The 22,872-nt window shown below is 32.5% G+C and overlaps 2 protein-coding genes across 3 annotated transcripts in view; one reads left to right on the plus strand and one right to left on the minus strand.

Annotated features, from left to right (window-relative positions):
* The window catches only part of LOC126772624 (autophagy-related protein 16-1), a 133,636-nt gene that overhangs the window by 89,487 nt on the left and 21,277 nt on the right, over positions 1 to 22,872 (minus strand). The window lies entirely within an intron of this gene.
* The window catches only part of LOC126772622 (uncharacterized), a 41,072-nt gene that overhangs the window by 15,739 nt on the left and 2,461 nt on the right, over positions 1 to 22,872 (plus strand). The window contains exons 2-7 of the mRNA XM_050493008.1: positions 3,975 to 4,017; positions 17,232 to 17,666; positions 17,853 to 18,013; positions 18,272 to 18,473; positions 22,173 to 22,267; positions 22,347 to 22,588. Coding sequence (XP_050348965.1) covers positions 17,239 to 17,666; positions 17,853 to 18,013; positions 18,272 to 18,473; positions 22,173 to 22,267; positions 22,347 to 22,588 — 1,128 coding nt within the window. The 5' untranslated portion in view covers positions 3,975 to 4,017; positions 17,232 to 17,238. The remainder of the gene's footprint in view (positions 1 to 3,974; positions 4,018 to 17,231; positions 17,667 to 17,852; positions 18,014 to 18,271; positions 18,474 to 22,172; positions 22,268 to 22,346; positions 22,589 to 22,872) is intronic.

Raw genomic sequence — 22,872 nt, forward strand, 5'->3', positions numbered from 1 at the left:
AAAGCTAGTTTAATTTTATTTCTACTAACGTAATTGAACTGAAATATGTAGAAAAATTGACACGTAGAAATTGGCCCGCAATTATTTCTATAGCAATTTTGATTCGGTTTTCAAAGTCGCAGCGAAGAAAACTAGCTGTATCCAACGTTCTTAAATTATTTTCTTTAATTTCTATTGTTTTTATAATTTAGTTTCTAAAAACTAAATTAAAAGTAGTTACAAATTTATTATAACGTAAGAAAGCTTTTTACTATTTTGTAACATTCAAGAGTTTTATCTTATATTGATCAATTTTCTGAATCCCGCTGTCATGAATTTTATTTATTTAAGATAAAGACATCTTTTTTTTGTATCTTACAATTGATAAGTAGGAATTTATATAAACCAAGGATGTCTCGGTATACGAACAAACTGACTCGTAATATTCTTAAAATATTTATTTAAGACTGACTTTTGGGTACTATTTTTTTAGTTACGATAACTTTTTTCATAGATATTATTGCAATTTTTAAATCAATATCTTATTGGTAAGGACGACGACAAATGATAATTATTTATGGAGAAAAATAAATGGTTTATTGTTTAAAAAAAATAATAATATCTTTAGAGTAGCGTAGCGTATATAAATCTATTAATTATATATTTTTATATCAACAAAAATTAATCGAATTATATATCTCACGATTTTTTTTTAGATAAACTATATTTTACGGTTACGGTTTAACTTTAAGCAGATTTTAAGCGACAAAGCTAGTTTAAATTGAAATGTAGTAATAAAAAAGATAATACAGGACAGGACAATACTTCAGCTTTTTTTTTGCTCGTTGGTATATGTGGGATATGGAACATTGTTTATTTCTCTATTGTTTAGAACGTGCTTTGCATGATCATTTTCATAGTTTGCAAGTTGTAAAGACAACGGACAAGCTCCTAAGTTATTGTCGCTCTCAACAAGTCGACGAGAGTAAAATGGATGTACAATATCGATGACGAGACAATGATAAAATGGAACCGTGTGGGAGCGACATTGCTTTAAAGGTGTTGTTGAAGTTACTCCGTCTATCGTGCACATCGATTAGTTACTTCACAACAAAAATAAATCTTTATATTTATATCGTGGCATCAGAGGATTAATAGTACCAAAGTAACATTAATAAAATATATTTAGTTTAAATAAATATTGCTAGCTTACAGAAAAGTATATTCGACTAGCGAGCTTAAATAGTTGTTTATTTAGGCACATTTCTCCAAATGAGTCAATATTTATAAGTCGTCGACCTGCCGCCTCGTGCTTAGGGTTACGGGATTACGAAACGAAATAACATTCCCACTTTAAATTACCTGTTCAATTAAGTGCTATAATATATATTTATATATTCAAGGGTATGTTGAAATAGTGAAATAACATGGATCGGATAGGGTCGACGTAAAGTTACGAATCATGCCCAAGCACGCATGTTTTAGTTCAGCTGCCGTTATCTTATGCGAATTTACAGCCCGAGATTAAACTGCTCTAAAACACTGCTAACATCGGAAGAGCCGGTGAGAGGCGTCTTCGGTAATGGCTTCTTAACGTAATGGCGATAAAAACACTTCCTCGTATTGCTCACGTGAGAATATTGCCCGGCATCGTCGTGACATTGACGGATGGGGTGCGGGCGGCGTGACCGCGCTCACAAGTGCTGGTACGCTTGTCGAGCTAGCGCAGATCCTAACGCAGGACGCATCATTCTTGGCCCTTCTAGGTAAGCGTCGCAATCACGTGTCGAACAAGACATTGAAAACCTGCGGCTTTCCGGTGAATGAAGTTGCACTGAATAAACCTTTATTGTTTGTTGAATTCCTCAATTTATATGTTATATAAATATTAAATAGATTTTAATTGTATAACTGTTTAGCGAATATGGGTAGGCGGTAATTAACATAAATGTTAGTCAGTATGTAAAAATAAATATATTGTCTATAAAATAAGTATAACAGTTAACAAAAAACACGGAAGGTATTACAATTACAATAAGATTATTACACGAACGAAAAAGTTATATAGAGTACACTAAAGATAACTAAAGAAGGAGTACGAAGTTAAGTTACAGCGAAGTTATGTAATAAGTACCGGTTACATAGAATATAATACTTAATTACAGTTCCCATAACTGAATATTTTAATTTGCCAATTCCAATTAGTTAAATTTATAATAGCTACATTTAATTACAATAGATTGATGGTGAGATTGATTAAGTTTGTGTACATTGCATTATTAATCATTCAATAAATCAAGCCGTGGGACTGTAATACGATGGCAATGAAGTCGTTTCATGTAGTCTGATTAATGAAACTGATTACAAAAATTAACTTGTGTAGATAAGAGATACTTTTAATTAAAATACGTTTTGTTAATAATATATAAAATATTTTTTACAGTTTTAATTGGATACAGTTTAAGTACACATTTTAAATGACGCCTTTATTATACCTTTATATTTTTCTATACTGTTTTAACAAAAGGGAGGTGTTTTTATTTTATAATAATAGATGCGGGATAACTAAGTGGATTGAAACACGTGAATTATGACCGACCAAGGGTTTAAATCAGGGCAAGAGTTTTCATGTGCTTAATTTGTGAAAAGAATTCATCTCTTACGTGGTGATGAAGGAAACGATTACGATGAAATCTCCACGTTTAACATCCTCTAACCGGCCATGACGCAGTGTGGTGGATTATGTTCAAAATCTTCTCCTTAAAAGGAGAGGACTTTGCCCGGTAACGAGGGAATTATTAACGAGCTGTACTCATTTTTCATATCATAACAAATTATACTTTTATATTATATATAAGACATAGCGATATTTTTTATTATTAGCATAATAAAACCACTGTTTTTAAAAAAATATATCATTTGTAGCAATCTATCCCTCTGAACACAAAAGACAAATTCAGTCGTAACGGAACGTTAAATTAGGTAATCTCCTAAATTATTTTGCCTTTCTAAAACTTCTCAATTCAGGAGTCGTACGAAGAGAGCCGTTGGAATGATACAGTTAAATGTAAATCAGAGAATCTTTTCACACGATTTTTTTAGTTCGAGTAGAGGAATACCAAATTACTTTTAAGAGCTTTTTATAACATGTACATACGTATCACATATAGCACCAAGGATGTCGATATCTTACTACAGTACAAGACAAAACACAATTTATTCAAGTAGGCTCTTATAAGCACTTTCGAAACATCACTTAACAAGATTAAATAAAATTTATAGTCAACATATTTATTTCGGAATGATTATTCTACCGAGAACAAGCGACAAGAAAAACATAAATAATAAACATAATATTAATTAAATACAATTAAATTTAATTAATTGATTATAATTCTTTAATAATTCATTAATACAACACATTTAGCAGTTCTGGAGCGCGTGTCTTTGATCGGGTTCGTTGAATATGAAGACACCGTTATTTGACTATTCAATGAATACTTACACTTCATTTTCGAATATTTTTTGTCTAGTTTTTTGTTTTGCATAATGATGGGTATACGTTGATATGATTTAAAAACAATGTTATTCTTATAATATATTTTGAAAATTATAACTTCTCTTATATGACTTTATATGACTAGCTGATTCGTTCTAATGTATGATCCTAAATATTATTACACTATTACACGTAATGATGATCGCACGTCTGAGTGCATTTCTGTTACATTTCAACAACTTATGCAAGACCCGTGCGAGGATCGTGCTCATCCACCATAACAATCATCAACTTGCAAATATATTCACATCTATTTGTATTCTTAAAACACGTAACATGAATATTATAATATAAATCGATTTAAGCATTTTCAGTTCATGTGTCTATATTAATAACCGCCACATGTGGGATTTTAGTAACGACAAAAATATAATGTCTCATTGTTTCATAACGCTTAAGTACTATATAATTAACTTTATTTTTCTTTGTTCTACAGGATTGTCAGCAGCAGTTAGCAGATAGCGATTGCTGAAGTTGAGGTCAGTAACCTACGTTATTATATTCCGATCGGAATTTGTAAACTCCAGAAGTTACATGTCATTCTGTTTTATTATGTGCCGAGGAAGCGCTTAAAAGTTCGGATAGATACTACAGCTATCATTGTCTCGTTTATTTAATAAACATAAAATAATTCTCGTTAAAATATAAAACGTAAATAATAGAGCTTATTCCGTTGCGCCCATCATTAAATATTATGTTAAGATTAGTTTTACAGTTATACTGTATAAATTCGCCTTTTACAGTAAAGTACTCTAATAATATAACAGTGTCAAATTATCTCAAATGACTCAAAAGAATAATGATGATGAATGATAGTCAACGAAGTGTAAACATAAGAGATAGATACAGTTAAATTTTCTGGTAGTGCGTACGAAGTGACTCGCAACTCCCAAAAAATTATGATAGAGAATTTATATGTAGCTTCACTATTATTATCGCTTCGATTATAAAAATTAAGCTATAGACGTCTATGGTCAAAATTTTATAGGTAATTTACATTTTACTATAAATAATTAATCTATATAGCTTTATATTTATTTCAATAAATAAGCTATATTTATATATATATATATATATATATATATATATATATATATATATATATATATATATATATATCTATATATTTATAGCAATAAATAAGCTATCTAATTGCTTAAAACATCGCTATATGGAACCTTTAAAAGCAACTATTGTTTGAATATATGTGTCTTGTAAGTCAAGATTTTTGTTGAAAACTTGACATTAAAATAGGAAAAAAAAACAACTACCTTACCTAACCTACCCTAGTTTCCTAAAGTAGTTAATACTACTTTAGGTAACAGTTACCAAAAGTTTTTATTGTAATTAAAAATCGAGCTGCATCGATTTGCTAAACCTACTTCAAATGTAAAACAAGAGCCGTAAATGAACGAATTCGCAGAACTAACAGGTGGGTGATAAGTTTGGAAAAAACTCGAATCGCAAGTTTAAAAAAAAAAAACGTTAAACTCAACAATGTCGGTCTGTGGTTACCAAAATCAAAAACTGGTTTAAACGTCATCCCGTACTTTTTACCGTTCCTTGACACGCGACCCACTTTATTTTAAAATATCGAACACGTCAATACCGTATTAATATTAATTAGGTAAACTCTTCACCATACCAGCGCATACGATTCCACGGATCAAAATTGCAAGAAACACCCGTTGAATGTGAGAAGGCGATCCCATTCAAATGTCATTTATAAAGATGGTATCACCTGCAGGGTATATATTTTTTTTTAAATAACGTTTTTTACATTATTTTATAGTCCTTCAACCTTCTCATCAAAAAGAGGAGAGGAGGCCTTTAGCCCAGCAGTGGGACATTCACAGGCTGTTACGGTTACGGTTATAGTCCTGCTTAAAAGTTTATGTGCAAATGATATATTTTCTTACTTCAATTTGTCGTCATTTATATTTTATATTACTGCTGATCAATGTGTTAGTTGTCATGTTCAAGAGATTATAGGCTGCTTAAGAGTTTATTGCCCGTTTGGTACGTGCTAATTTACACAAGTTGAAAGTTAATAAACATAATAGTCGTATGTAATATATAAACTCTAAAATACTTGATACTTGTTGAATATTTAAATTAAAAATAAAATATGGAATTGAATATTACAAACCTAAATAAATAACATGTCATTTAGGTAGATATCGTTAACTACGAATAGATACTGTGAAGCCTATTTGAATATACGAAAGTAGGCAATAGGATTAGATAGGAATTGGCTTCAGGCTAGAGCTCAATAAGACATTTCTCGTTATACAAACAGGTGTGCATAGACAGGATCTAGATGGCTTAGGTATGGAGATTGCCAATGCATTCAATCATTCAGCATATTGTTTCCTGATTGCACTATACTGATCAAGCAACGATTTTCATCTAAATAGAATTTATGTTAATTCTGTGACCGTTAAGAATAGACTACATCTACGAGCATACAGTAATACAGGAAACGTCCGAGCATTATCAACCCTCCGGCGTAGGGCATGCGGGAAGCAATCGTTGTGTAAGTCACAGTACAAGCAAAAGGCGGCCGGACACTACTGACTTAAAGCCTCTCAATTGACGTCATAAATTAATGAACATAACGCTTCATACCACTGACTCATTATGTGAAATATCTAAATTATTATTTTAATTTATTAATTTATGTATAATTATAATACTAGTAGTTTGTATTAATTAAGGTGTTGTTATATTGATGAGCTTAACGGGTGAAGCATAGCTTTACAAGGTTAATTATTTTGTTGATTACCTACCAAGTATTTATGTAGAACGGTTGTTACAGTCTTTTGAATTATTACAAGAGCAATTAGAGAAAATACTTACAACGAGCGGACCACACGCCAGTAAAAACTCTTGACTAGTGAAACAATTAACGAAAATTGAAACTTATTTACTGTTGATTTTTTTTTAATTTTAAGATTAAAGGTGTATTCGGAAATTAGAGAAGAATTAATAATATTAAATAGATAATTTTTGATATAAAAAGTTGTTGCAAAAGTTCAATAATGAGGTGAAAAACTGTTTCTGTTATGCCACGTTATAGTCAGTTGCGTTCATTTTTTTTTGTTTCCCTCACCGCTTCCACAGCTTGCCTGGGTAAAAAATATACTGTTAACTGATTTGTCGAACAGTATTTTTATTATTCATTTTATTGCCATCATTCATTTATGAGGGGTATTTTTGAATTAAAATGACGAAATGAATTTAATGAATGAAACTACCTACTGAAGCTTGTACGTTATATACTTTGCTATAAAGTAAGCGGCACGGCACTTAGAGTATGTAAATTGTTTAACGGAATTGAGAAAAAATTGTGTCGACAGCTTGGCTAGAATTTTATCGTTTTCGACATAAATGACAAGACGCAGTGCACTAATGGTCGGTGAAATATTATGCTATTAAAAATGCACATAACGTTACATTTTCTAGTTTCGTATAAGAAGCGGCATTTAAAGTCGCCGTTTATATTTTACGACCTTCTTTTGATAAGTTGCGCCCGTCTCGTTACGTAGCATGCAAAGATAGTATAAAAGAGGTTGGATATGGCAGCGAAGCGGGATCTACGCTCTTATAATTATACATTCGTTTCAAGCATTCGATTCGAAAGTGAGATAATCCTGTTGCTGACAGCGAGGAGGCGGCGTTGTCAACTGTCCATCCAATGTTATCATAGCGCGACATCTTTATGTCGAGGTCGGTTTTTCAACGCGTGCGCGGTGCAGTGGGCGGTAATGGCGTCCGTCCCAACGGGATTCGCGCGCCGGCATCGTTTCGCGTCTCATCGTGCGGCCGCAATACATCGCTCTACTTAAATTACGTGCGAGTTTGTTCCGGTAAACCATCGTGATACCTTCACCGTAACAATATAAGATGTTCTCAAAGTTGCTAAAACTTGCTGTAAAAAATGGTGTTATTTGTTAATCTAGTTTGCATAGATTGTTGTTTACTTCACTTCACTAATATTCAAGTTATCTCAAAGTATAAAATGCTAAATTGTTATAGCATCGGCTGTGGTTGAATGAAATGGCGCCGGAAAGTGTTACCTACTTTTAACGCACGATATCACTGCATCATGATGAATCGCGATATCGTGTGCTCAAATAAGGCTCGTAACATTTGTTTGATTGTCGATAACGGTAGGCGCCAGATGCTGTGACACCAATTAATGAAGTACCCCTTGTATGCATTACAAACATTAACTAGAAAAAAACAAAATATTTTTAGGGTAAAGTTATTAAAGTATTAAAAATGTGTTTATGTGTTTATACATCACCGAAATAAAATTTTCAATGTAAGTTACTTTTATATTGAATACAGCAAATATTCTCTATAATATGAAATAACTGGTATAAATGACATTAAGAATTGCAGTTGTTATTTGTTGTCGTACGAGACGGTCCAGTGTGCCTACTGTCTACTGTCTAACCGTCGATTGTTGTTTTGTATAGAAAAGATAATATGTCGGAGTACTTGATTAACACAAAAGACAAGTGTTTTATACTTTAGATAAGATGACGATTTTTATGTTTTATTCCTATCAATGTCATCTTTATCTCTATCAATGTAAGTTATGATGATATGTATTATTTCACTTGAAAATAAGTGTTTTTTTTTATAGAATAGGAAGGCGGACGAGCATATCGGCCACCTGATGGTAATTGGTCACCAAACGCCCTTAGACATTGGCATTGTAAAAAATGTTAACCATCGCTTACATTGCTAATGCGCCACCAACCTTGGGAACTAAGATGTTATGTCCCTTGTGCCTGTAATTACACTGGCTCACTCACCCTTCAAATAGGAACACAACAATACCAAGAACTGCTGTTTTGCTGTAGAATATCTGATGAGACGAGCTTTCACAAAGCCCTACTAACAGTAAAAGTATTGCTTGCTACGATTTAAACTTGAGATCTTTAGTTCGGATTCACGTGTTGTATTCACTGGGCCGTCTAAACTCCATCCATACAAAGTAATAAAACCAATACATTTTATCTTATATATCGTTCACTTCATATAAACATATATATGTAGACTAAACTAAAACAATTTAAAAACGCGTACTTTTTAAATATATTAAAATGTATAAGCATATTAGTACACATAAATACGAACAGAATATTTTAGTCAGCTTCATGAAAATAATAAAATAATTAATTAATATATTATATTAAAGTTAAAGAATATTAAAGTATACTATACCGGAAATGAAATCGATATAAATTATGTAAATCATTTTGCCATTAACGAATTTGTGTGTTGAGTGCTCCGGATACATGTATTTAGGACTTAATCTGTTTAATTGATTGAAGTGACTGTCTGAATTATAAAAGTATTATCGAGAATCCATTTATACTGCCGGAAGAGCAGTGTTACCGTTATAACATTAGTGTTTTTGCATGCGTCATCTATAGGGCAGGGGTACACACGCCGCCGCTCCCGTCACAAGGAAACCAATCAATTACATATTAGCTTAATGTGAGCAAGATGACCCAAGGCGCAGTGCATGCAGAACGGACTCTGGACAAATCTTAACTAACGGACTACTGTCAACACAATGAACCTGTGATTATAGTTTATTGCTTTGTAAAATTTATGCCTAAGCATGTTCTAAAGCCTTATGTCGCATAATAATGAAACAAACGATCCATAAAATACAGCTAGTTAGAAAATAAATATGAAACGACAAAAACTGTTATTTTAAAAGACAATATAGGTCGGTTATAAGCTAAATTTTAATTATAAATCTGTAGGATATCGTGGCTGAAGACCATAGAGCCAGAGGAACAATGGCAGCATGCTTAGAAGGCGGATAGTCCGTGTTTGCCGCCGGCCGCAAAGTTCCGCCATTTCCAAGTTATAATTTTCAAGATAAAAAATGCACTGATTATATTATTTTATATAGAATTTTAAAATATTAAAAAATATAGCAAGAAAATAGTTATAAAGGTACAACATTCGTTTATAGAAATAAAAGCGTTTTTCATCACTTCGCATACGACAACAATCTATCCCATAATACACGTTGTTTAAATTAAAAGTGTTAGAAACGTATTACATTCAAAGCGTCGCTTTACTTTTTGAGCGATGCATTCACAAGATTAAATAAATAATATTACTTGGTGTCGAGCGTGAGGTTCATGGGTACTTTGGATGATTACTTGTTCGATAATGAGTTTAGAGGTCCGTTAGACTAGACCGGTCGCATGCGTACCGTACTCAGGGGAATTCACTCGTACCAATTAGTAACAACCGACATACATATCTTATGTAATTTAGTTTCTGTAGTCACACGAATACAACTTGAACACCTTATCCGAAACTGTAACTCGAATGTGTATTTTCTACTCTGCAGAAAATTAATTAAACTAGATTGGTTTTTAGATTCTATCCGTGATGTTATGCTAAATGTATGTTATTTGTTTAAATCAAGTAATGTTATTACTGTTCCAGCAATTTTCTTCGCATGCACGTTATATGTATCAAGAGTCGATTTTATTTTGCAAAATGAGATAACGTATCTCAAATGTTAAAGAATTTTCGACGAAATTGGTATTTAATATATCGACTCGGTTAGCGACTTACAGTATTGCAAAATCAGTTATAGAACCAGAATCGTTTTGATGATAAAATAATCTCCATGAATGTTATCCGAGAATATACTTGCTTCATATATCGTCCATCGTTTTAGGACAATGTGATCTGCTTTAATCCGAATACACAATTTGAATCTTTGATTATCATCGGTCATATTTCATTGGCTTTTATAGTATTTATTATTCGAACAAATAAAAAAAAATGTTATAAAAAATTTAAACAACATAAGCTTTAATGTAAAGCTAATGTTTTTACAAAGTTATCATATATCATAATTGTCTATAATATTTGTTTGAATGCTGTAGAAACTAGTTTAACGGTTATTCAAACAGTGATAAAATTGATTGTAACGCCGAAATGTTCACAATTAACATTGATTGAATGCTCACTTAACCGATCAGTAACGTTGTGTAACGATCTGTAGATAGAAATCGGTTAATAACCGTATCTGACCTTTTATCCTAATGGCTGTTTTTGTTTCGAACATTATAAGAAAGGAGTAAAGCTCATAAATATATAACGTATTTCCTGAAATATTCTACTGATGCAGTATAAATAGTTATCAATTTTAAAAATTACCAAATTAGAGAAGTAAGACGAAATATTAGTTTTAATTCAGCGGATACTTGTAAAGCCGCAATCCAATTTGTAGTATCGCGGTGACTACGAAAGATTGAAATGAACCTGTAAATCGAATCTATCACGTACAAGTTGCTATGATTATGGCAACCAATGGATTTCTTGCGGTCGACAGTTCTATATGCCCGAATGCAGAGACATCAAAATTGTAACATGTTAAAATTTGTGCTTTAGTAATATTCCTTTTAATATTCCTTTTTAACATTTTATTAGAAATTCCTTTTATAGTGTTAAATAATTGCTATTCTCGTGTTTGTGACATGTCGTTCGTTCATTACAATCGCAGCTTATAATTCTTGTAGAAGCTAGTTTTCGATTGTTCATATTTCATTTGCTATCGATATACGTATCAGTAGTTAGACAAGATATTTTATGAGCGTGGGCTTCGACGAGCTGCCTAAAGAACATAAGAAAGTGTCTATGGTTTGATTTAGCAAAACAATAAATACTATCCCGAGAATTGTGATGGTCAGTTTTGATTTATTGTTTTAATTTTATACTATTTTAGTAAAAAATAAATCAATTCACACTAATGTTTGTTTTGACATAATTATATGAAATAATACGGACGTATTTACTTTACTTTTCTAGAAAGTTTATTTAGTAAACTTCAAGTCAGTCATAAATAAAAGTAATTATAGCAAGCTATTATTAGCATGTAGATATTTTTTATCCTTATGGATCAATCGATCGTGGGCTTAACAAGGAGGGTAAGGTCGTTAAGCCATCGTTAGCGCTGTCCTCCATGCGGTTAAGTAATACAGGTGTAAGTAGTTCACTTGTCAACGTTTGTCACGCAGTGATGATTGATGAGGAGATAAACGACTGATATTACCTAGTTTGACGAGTCGATATAAACATTGTTGTAATAAAGATTGCTACCACATGAGCCGTACGGCGCGGCAGTGTATCGTCACCTGGGGCGTTCGTGACCGGAGTGCACGTGCGCCACGCTCGTCATGCGCCACTTGTGATTATTGTGTTTAGCGCCTACCATCCGTCACGGTGGTTTATTGTTCCCGGTGACTTTTACGAAATAGCAACTTTAAAAATTATATATATTTTTTAATTAATTCTATCTTGCTATGTTTTATAATTTAGTGAATATTGTTTTCGATTGATTAAACATAACATTAAATATATATAAAAATATTTCCCCAATTATATTAAAAACTACGATGGGACAAAAAAAATTGAAGCAAAAGTCACGGAACTTAATCGTTCCGGAATTTTAGTTCTTTTCAAAATGGTTCTGCACGACGTTATCAAACGTGGGTCAGTGTTTCAATAGAATTCGTGACAGTTGTCACGTGACACAGTCGGTACAGAAGTAGCCGCCATCCTATCGAGAATCAATTACGGTTTTCTGGTTGTTTATGAACGCTTTATTACACATCGAGGTCAACATTGAACGCGATCGAGTATACACAAATGTTAATAAAGCGAAGTAATATTACCATTTCAAATACGAGTTCGATATTGTGTTACAAATTGATAATGAAAACTTGACGATCAAAGTCGAGGTCTAATCTACACAGGTGTCCTCAATATTTGGACAAACTGTTCGTAGGTCAATAAACTTATGTAAACATACGTAGTCATATATCATCCGAGTGGGCACGGGTAGTGGGAAGTAGAGAGCGCGTTTCGACCTCCGCGAACGCAATAATTGAGCATAGAAATCAAATTACAGATGATTGATGATGCCGTTATAGCACGACTGAAGCCGCAAAGGCGACCGACAACTGGACGGACCATCATTTGCATTATAGGAATTCGACAGCATGCATGTTTAATTTTTTTTTACAATAATGTCATCCTGAACAGATTTAAACGTAGACGTCTTTATTTTACGAATGGTTTTGTAATTTACACTATGTATAGTAACTTTGAAAGCAATTTGTCAATGTCTATGTAAACGTGAAACATAAATAACAAAATAGCATGAATAAATTTAATGATTTACTTAAATATGACACATTATAAAACCGATTTTCAAATTATAATCTCGACTCACGACACAACAACAATCTTCGTCTAACGCCCAACGGCACATAAAAGTCACTTCTATAATAAACATTTATTGCTTTATTTCATTTAAAGTGAACAGTGCTAAGCTAATTCATAAACAAAGCTATTTCAGTGCTCTTAAATACCCTCGGGTGTTGCGGCGTGCGACGTCAATCAAATTAATTGTTCTACTGTAGTTTCGGATCGCCCATTTCATTCAAAGGCACCGACGCCTGTGGCTCTGCCTTATGGATTTCATGCGATAAAGTAGGAGCTAAAGGCTACAACAGTTTAGTGTTATTCAATTGGAACTTCATGTTGCATTTATTAAATACAGTTAAGTATATTATTTATCCGAGCAGTCTAAGCAATATATAACTTATTCTAGAAGCATTTTTGTGGTTTCTATCAAAGCAAGTGAGTTGTTTTTGTAGTGATCATTTTTTAAAAATGCTGCGCAACGAGCTCTGATAAGTGTCATTAAGTTAAAAAAAGAACGATGATAATTCTTACTAAAGCAATCTGGACAGAGATGAAAAGACAAAAAAGAAGAATAGGCATAATTATAGAAGTTACCACAAAGAATAATGTCGGCAGAAATAGAAACAAATTGCATTGTCGCCTGGTGCATATTGAATAGTGCACCGGGCAACCACAACAGGTTCAACGACCACAAATTACTAAAACAACTTTATGACATCATATACGAAACACATTTAGATAAAATTAATCATGTTACGTCACATAAAAGGGACACTGTTTGATAGTTATACATAGCTATAAAGTTAGAAAAAATTGATAGGTAAGAAAGAAAGCGTCTCAAAGCGGATGCTACGTGCACCGAAAACCTAGTTTAGATTACTGATTGAAGTCCATGCTGTTGTGAACAATGCTAGTAAATTATAGGACTTAGATTCTAGACTCTCACTGAGTTAGCACGATAAACAGCAAATAAAACTGAACAGGGTAATGAGGTAGCTCAATATACTTTCAAGATTTAGCTTTCCTGTGCAATAACATACATTAATTAAATAAATAGTTCTCAAAAAACTGTAATATAAGCTCGGTAGGAGAATGTTTAACGGCAATTTCACGTGGTTCTTATATAAATTATAGGCTATAATAATAAAAGTACCTCAAGTAGGCAATGGCGGGCAATAAGGATGATCCGATCGAATGAAGAGAAATCACAATCTCCTCATTAATGCAAATCGCTGAGACGACCAGGCCCGTGTTCAACCTACTGACCCTAGTGAGGATTATCTAGAAAAGCGGATTATGTACTATAAATTTAATTGTAGTCTTAAGAATATTTAATTATAGGAATAGAGTGCATTATATTAAAACAATCGTCTAATCGATTTTACTTATTATTTAATAAGTAAATTTTAAAAGAAGGACCGAATGCTATTATTTTTTTTGTCCATAAATGATTACGAGATCTTCATTTGCATCATTTGTTATAATTTATTTGTCTTTTTACACATTCTTATGTTGTTTTTCACTAGATCCTCAGTTTCGAGTTCTGTATTCGTAGCAAGTTAGTTGTAAAATTTACAATAGTCGATATTCAATTCGCATACATAATATAATTCTACAGAATGTTTCTTACTTTAAAGCGTCTTTGTTGTTCAAATATAGGCTTAAAACAATGAGCGACGTTGACGCCTGCGAGCCGCCTGATAGTAACCTTGTACGGGCTAGTCCACAATCCCGTCAAGTCAACACATAAGGAAACCTCCGCGCCCCATTAGAGACCAACACAACAAATTACAATTTCATTCAATGTAAATACGAGAAGCGTACTCGTAACTCCTGTCGATGCTAATGGTTGAATTTAGACACGCCTAATGGTTTATCATGAGGATTAAGCCGTTTAGATCCATTGTGACAGCAAGCGTCAATTTATTCTATTCACTGCAGTTGAAGTTGTACTTAAATGGTATTAGCAATAAGCTTTAACTGTGGTCTTTGTGCATATTACGATTGGAATGTTGATTGTAAACTAGAGATTTCTCATAATTATTATTCACAACGTATAATAATAATAAAGTAAATAATAGTTTCCCACTTATATCTAACATTAAATATCATTATTAGTTTGTGTTTATTTATAAAAGAAAATCGAAGAAACTTTCATAATTAATTGTCCCATTTCACATAATTCTAAGTTTAATTTGACATTAGATAAATCCTGGAGATATAATGGGAGTATCGAGTTACAATAAGGTCTATCGAGATCTCGGTACGAGAAATCAAAGGCGATATCCATAGTGTGCCAACAAGTACAAGTATGGTGAAACGTAAATAGCAGGTTGAAGGCATCCGGCTCATTGAATGCGCTGACCCCATCTGATCAAAGCTCGAGGCTAGTTGGGCACATTTGCAGCAAGTGATATCCGACATGGGAACACAATAGCTCTACAAGTACATCCCTTTAAAGTTCTTTCTAATAGCTATGATGTACCTTTGAGCACCTTTAGGCACAATGGTTGATTTGTATTAATTACAAATAAGTAATAAAATAATTTAGATTTTTTTAACAATAAAGAAAAATATTTGGTTATTTTTCTCAGCGATATTTAATACGATTTTTTTTTATGAATCACTTGTTGATTGAACATTCTCGCGTTTGAACTCGAACTACAGGTCAGCGTGTCTGACTCATAATTTAAGCCTACACAGGTCTCGGTGTGGGATCACTTATAGCTATTATCGATCGAGGATAGTAGGTTACGAATACAAATTACAATATCTTCGCAAATTTGCAATAGTAGTAGTAATTTACTACTATATTTGATTTGTATATCATTCGTCAATTATCTTGATTCTTGATTACCATATTGGTATTAGATTGTATAAGCATATTTATTAACATAAAAGATAAGTAAACTTAACCTAAATATTCATTACATGCTAACATATGACAAAATGCTAAATGTGAATTTAAGCGTATCGTACAATTATATTAAAATTAGCGCATCGTTTATCCGCATGACTTAAAACTGTACAATTATTATTGACTTGCGTGAAGTTTTCTGGCGTGGGACTATCAATGTATAATACGATATATTTTTTACACAATATAATTATTTGCTTGTCAAGTCGAGCATTGAGTACTTCTTAGTAAAACTCTCCTAGTTATTTAAACAAGTCCAAACGTTTAAAAAATTTCGCCACATTCTTAAAAAAAAAATTAGTGTAACGATCAGATCCGATCCGGTTTATAAATAAATATTATACATTGTATGATTACGTGCGGGTCAAAGACAGCCTGAGGCCGCGAGGACTTGATAGGTATCCATAGCGCACGTAATGCTTATACTCCTGTTATTTTACGCCATTAACTTGACGACTAATTTTATTTATCGCAGTCATTAATTTTACTTACAACTAGAGGCGTTATTTGTATTAAATACATAATAGATATTTCATTATTTTAAATTACACAATTTACAAAGCTATTGGAGTATATACAGATTATTTATATTTCAAACGTCGGTTTTATATAAGTACCGTCGAAAATAATAATTCCAGAAAAAAAGCTACATATTTTTATAACTTCTTTCAAATTTTTATTTATACGATATTTGATCTCTGAAGCCTCTTTTCAATAAGCTATTTAAGATACAATGCAGTGATCGTTACCATTACAAAAGTGGTAAAAAATTGTAATAAAACACTTGATGGGTGTCGTTCAATAGTAACAATATACAATTTATTCGTCGGTATCAGACGTAAAGCTTTAGAATGAAATTGGTATAACTTATACCGTTGACTACGTAGTGGACAACGCGATGAGACAAGGACCGTTACGAACATTGTATAGGAAACGTGAGCGTAACGTAATGCAGCGAGCTACCATCTACTCGTATATTGTTGGTAATATTAATAAAAAAAAACTATTTAGAAACTAATACAATTTGATTGCCGGTCTTTTTCTTTAAACAAATTGATGGGGTTATCGCCCTTGGAATAGGTAAACTTATATAACTTACGTTACGAATTGATACGTTTTAGTTGCAGTACAATTTAGATCATAAATATTTTAACGCTCGTTAAAGATAAAATCGATCGTAAGCATCGTATTTTTATATTTACTCTGACGAAACGTTTATTTATTTTATAAATATTATGTAATTACAAATGAAATGGTTAATTAAGTTCCGTAATCGTCCGTTTTAAACGTCTTTAAAATTTGTTTCTCTAAGCACTGTTACGTGTTGTAATTAAAGGTTATTAAACAGTGAATGCCCTGAGATAGGGATCATAAATGTTTTACATTCGTCCGTGAGAATCTAACGTGTGAATTACAATAAGAGAAACAGTGTCAAGAGACATATAGTTTATAAACAAGTACTGTTACTTAATTATTAAAAGTTATTCTACAATTATATTTTATTTGTTGCAGTTAATCGATGTTACCCCGGTCTTTATCGCTGTGCACAATGCGGCTAATATTAAGTTTGCTGGTAGTGGTGTGCGCCGTAGAGGCAGCAAAAAAATTCGAAGGAACGTTAAGATCAGCGGCAGATGCTCCTCCACAAGACAATCTTGCAGTGGAGTCAGCTTCAGCCGAACCAGCTGTAGTTGCTGCACCTGAAGAATATAAAAATCCAGGCGCACCACCACCTCCTAAATCAGCTCCGGAAGAAGAACCAGTACAACCCGAAGACCCAGTGGAAGAGCCAGCAGCAGAACCAGAAGAAGAGCCAGCTTCGGCACCAGAGACTGCTTCGGGGGGTGTTCCACCATCAGCTCCAAGTGGCATTTCAGCTCCATCAGCACCAGCTAATTCTCTTGAAGAATGTGATCCAGAAAAGATCGGATTCGAACTCGTGACAGGGTAATTTTGTTTTTATAAACTGCTTAATTATTATGTAATATTTACTATTGTTTTTGTTAATTATCTTGATGTTAATGAAAATAAAATTACACAATACTTTGCTTAAAATTATAACAGTTAATATAATTTAATTCGTTTATTATTCATTGGTTTGATAAAATTTAAACCGATTCTAATGTACCATAGATATGTCTTCTCGGCGCCCTCACACATTCTCGACGACATCCCTGGGACACTAATGCTCACCGATTGCCTCGAGCAATGTCAGGCCAACGACACTTGCCGCGCTGTCAACTACGAGACAGGACTATGCGTTCTTTTTAGTTCCGACGCTGATCAATTGCCAGGTTAGCAACATTATTAAAAATGCAACTATGTAACGGGATCTAAGTATGATAATAATAAATTCAACGATTATTCAATAATTTGTATGGTAAGCGGTAGGTTATTCTAAGTTCTCGTAGAGTCTATTTAAAGATGCAACTTATTATTTAATAAAGGCTTCGTTCGGTTCTAGCAAAAACTATTTTTAATATTATTTTAACTTTATTTAATGTTACAATCGTGCTATGAGATGTTTTAATGTTATATTTATGTTTCTATAGGTGCTCTGACTAAATCCCAATTTCCGGTATTCACGATCTACGCTCAGAAATCGTGTTTGGGAGTGAAACCGTGTGAACGAGCGTGGTGTTTTGATCGCGTTCGCGGCTACAACCTTAAAGGATTTGGAAAGAGGACACACACCGTTGAATCTAGACAAATGTGTCTCGACCTCTGTTTAGGCGAAAATGATTTCGTATGCAGGTGAGTTATTTAATATTTAATTCATATAATGAAATCAATATAACGCTAATAATTTTCAATTTCATTTTATTAATTTCCTAGCGTAACAAAGCTATGTGATAGATAAAAATGAATGTATTTGTGACTGTCCAACAGCTATTGTTGAATAAACATTTAATAGGAATTTCAAATTGGTTACTAAGAATTTATTTCCCTCGCCACAATAGAAGGAAGTGGTAAGCCCTCATTGAAATAGTGTCCGTTTATTGTAGAGAATGCAGTTGCAATGTATAGGAAAGGTCATAACATCTTCATTCGTATACTGTTATTTGTTTGTTATCTCTTCGATAAGGAAGCGAAAGATATCAAGACTGTTGGAATTAATATTATACGCTTTGTTGAATGTGAGTCTGATTCGATCCCGAGTGTATTAAACCGGCGACTCTACTCAGTTATATATCGGATAACAGCTTCAGATTTGCTATCTCAAACAGAAGATTCTTAAATGAGATAAAAGCAACAACTTTGTTGTATATTACTATTAATTACATTTGTATTATAAGTAATATTACAAAAAAAACATTAGTGTTTAAAAATTAATAAAAATATAATTTGTAATAACAATTGATCTTATCTACAAATCCAACAACAACATAAGATACATGTATTAATAGACGATTAACGATTAGATCAAAAAGCAAAACTTTACGTAATTTTTAATTAAAATATAATATGATTGACAATGGCTTAACACGTATATGTACATATATTTATAAAAAGTTAATACTTAGAAGAATTCGTTCAGACAAGGATCATAAAGACAAACAACCTGTAGTTATTCTTCGTATTGAATACGGTTACTTTTTATTGCAATTCATCGCAGGTCGATATGTAAATCCGTTTTACATCCATAAACATTGTTCGAGGAAAATATTTTTCAGAGTATTTGCACGCTACTGTAAGACACGAATTTATCATCTATATGATATGATGACAAATGCTTAATATTTTATTTTGTAATATTTATTTTTCGTAATTATTTCATCTCTATTTTTTTAACAATTCCTATAAAGATAATAAATATCTTTTAAATCGTTTAACTTCGAAAAAGTAAAATGAAAAACACAAGTTTTTTCATGTTCTTTGCTTAATAGGACTTTTTAATGTGCGCTTGTCCTATGCCCTACATGGAAAAGGCCCATCAAGATAAGTGCTTTTAGTTTTTATACTTCTAAGTATAACGAGCCCCAAGTAGTACAAAATAGGATATTAATTAATTAAACTAAAATTTTGGAAAACTTGTTTTCTTATTCTTGTTTAGTACTGGGGCTTTTTTCTTAAGATAAAATAAATTGGTAGTACAATTGACATTGACTAAAAATATACACTCATTGTAATTTAGAAAAAAAACTTTATACTAGAGATATTAGAAAAAATATAGTGCCAACTAGATTTCGTGATATACATATTATTTAATCTACATATTATATATCATTGTGAAAAAATGTAGCGATTAGAAGCAACAATAAAAGAGCACAACGTTTAATTTAATTTCGGGACGCATAAACACACTTATTGATAACTATTACACAAAGTTTAAGGCGATTGATTTAGATCGGCACAAATAACAGCGAGGCTGTACGGTGTGTTTTTAATGACTATAAAAAAAACTTTCAATGTCAATGAAACTATGCCAATTATCCCCTTTGCAGTCTGGCAATTAGATAGTAGATATATTAATTTAAATACTATTATACTACAATAGGTAACACAATCACACACGCTCGATATCTACAAAATTACAAAGTATTTTTGAGTTATTTCATCTACAATAATATATATAAGCAACTAAAATCATGAAATCAAATAAATTACACTAATAACACCACAATAAATACATAAATTGTTAAAATATATTTTTAAAATAAGAAATTAAGGATTTTTTAAATAAAAAAGTATAAACACTGATTTTGCTTCAATTTTATCTTGTGGGCGTAAAATTATAATACTTAATTTAATTTTCTATAACATTCATGTTATGTATACTTACTTTTATGTATTATTCGAAATACATATGATTGTTATAAGAGATGCAGAGTCATAAAGATGCTAAAAATTTGATCGGCCTCATAGCAGATATGAGATTTTAAGTATGGACGGCGTGGTTAGAAACAAAGTTCGAATAGCTTACTGCTGGGTACAAATCGTATCTTCATTGAAGCGGGCGCAGAGTTACCCCGGGCGGCGCAAATCGCGATCTCAAACAGTCACGACATTTGGCAAATATTCCGTGGACGTGGCGATGCGCGGTGTGGGAGCGGGCTGCCCTATCGCTTCCTACTTTCACGATACAATAACCGATAAGGCACACATTGCTCTTCGAGACTCATTGAAAGTCTATAAATTCAAGTAGAAACCTGTCCTTAAATGTCACCGTCGTGTTTCGCTGTTCAAACTTCGAAGTACCTCAATGTTTTGTGCAAGCTTTAAAATGTTGATCATTAACACAAAAGATTTATATCTGCTTGAATAATTACTCAGAGAAAACAAATCTTTTATCGATAATCTAGTTTTACTAGTACGCTTAGTATATAATTTTTCAAGAAGTAGAGAGTCATATCAGCAATCTTTAAGTTCGTAAGGTTAATATCTAGTAATTGAATTATTGTCTATAAATGGTCTATTCTTCGCTTAAACTAGGACCACCAAAGTTGCCGCCTTACAATAGATAGTAATATTCTAACTACGAATGTGGCTATAATTCACTATTATTGCTGTTACTATCATCCTGCCGTGCAGATAGAAAGATTATTTAAAATCATTCACGGGACCGCTTTATTTATGTTATAGAATCTCTTCCAGCAATAACTTCTGACACAATTGATTGAGTCGAGTTGAAATTTCATTTAATTCAATTATTTTTTGTTTAATCTAGATTTCAAATTATTCTAATGATGATGGTAATGGACTTAATAAATCAAATTCAATTTAATAATATCATAACATCGCTTGGATGATTATTTGACAAGATCCTAAATTGTTATGATGACAACATTGATGACTTTTTAGTATTGATCGACTATTTAAATAACTAAAACTTAAATGTTACATGGTACATGTGTATACCATACCCTATTTATTTAAAATAAATGAAAGTAATATTCTATCCCTATAGGAACTTTTTTTAAACGCGTTCCCATGATCTAGAGGAGCGAGGGTCATCCGATCTAAATCGATAGTATATCAAGAGAAAATACTGACCAAGATGAACAAAGATAATACTGTCTTTACACGGGTGGTCACTATAAAGCAATAAAGGGCTTAAGGTCAAACTTACATAACAAACGTCTGATCCGAACTTGTAACAAAACAGCTTCATACATATGGTTGCTTTCTTTTTTACTTTGCAATGTATAGTATTTATGACATCGATTTTACTTCACTACAAACCTTACATTGCAACCGAACCATATCATTTCAATAGATCCTAAATACAGGATTATTTAAATTTTCACTTAAGTACACATACTTTAAGTAAAATAAAAACATATTTGTACACTTTTTCAGTTGTTAAATCTTCTATAAGCCGAACATCGCATAATCCACTTTTAATGATAAACTTTACAGAAAAGAATTATAATCTCGAGTGCAAATCTTGAGAAAGTTCACACAGTATAATAAGAATCCAACAGCTATTAAAACGCACGCACATTGTTACAGATCGGCGAACTACAACAATAAAACGGGTGAATGCGTTTTGTCGAACATGGATCGTATCACTTTGGCTGGTACAAATTCTTTCCAGCCGAATGAGGGTAATAACTTAAAACTTTAAATATATACTGATATAGACCTGATAGCAATAAATTACGAATATATTTCTTTTAAATTTAGATATTGATTACTTGGAAAATAACTGCGTGGAGGAACCTACAAAGTTGTGTGAATTCAAAAAGATGAGTGGTCGCATCTTAAAAACGGTCGATTCAGTATATCAAGACGTGCAAACAATAGAGGAATGCCGCGAGTTATGTCTTAACTCACCTTTCCGTTGCCACTCTTATGATCATGGAGACACTGGCGATCATGTGTGTCGACTATCTCACCATTCAAGAGCAACGCTTGCTGACATTCAGGTAAGTGATCATTAAGTTCTAATATCAGTAAATCTCAGACTGTCAGGTTATATTATAGTACAAAAGTGTGTGCGCAAACACAGACGCCCTTTCTATTCTGTCAGTCTTATAATCCTATCGCATTATTATTATTATAATCCTATGGGACGATTCGACACGACCGGAGAAGGATGAACTCTACGTGTAGTTTTAGGCACGAGTGCAATACTGCCAAACTACTTGGGAATTTCGTGATTAAAAGCCTCAATAATTTAATGGCTGGTCCATTCCCCGGTCTGCAACTT

The sequence above is a fragment of the Nymphalis io genome, chromosome 13, assembly GCF_905147045.1.
Source record: "Nymphalis io chromosome 13, ilAglIoxx1.1, whole genome shotgun sequence".
Taxonomy (NCBI): domain Eukaryota; kingdom Metazoa; phylum Arthropoda; class Insecta; order Lepidoptera; family Nymphalidae; genus Nymphalis; species Nymphalis io.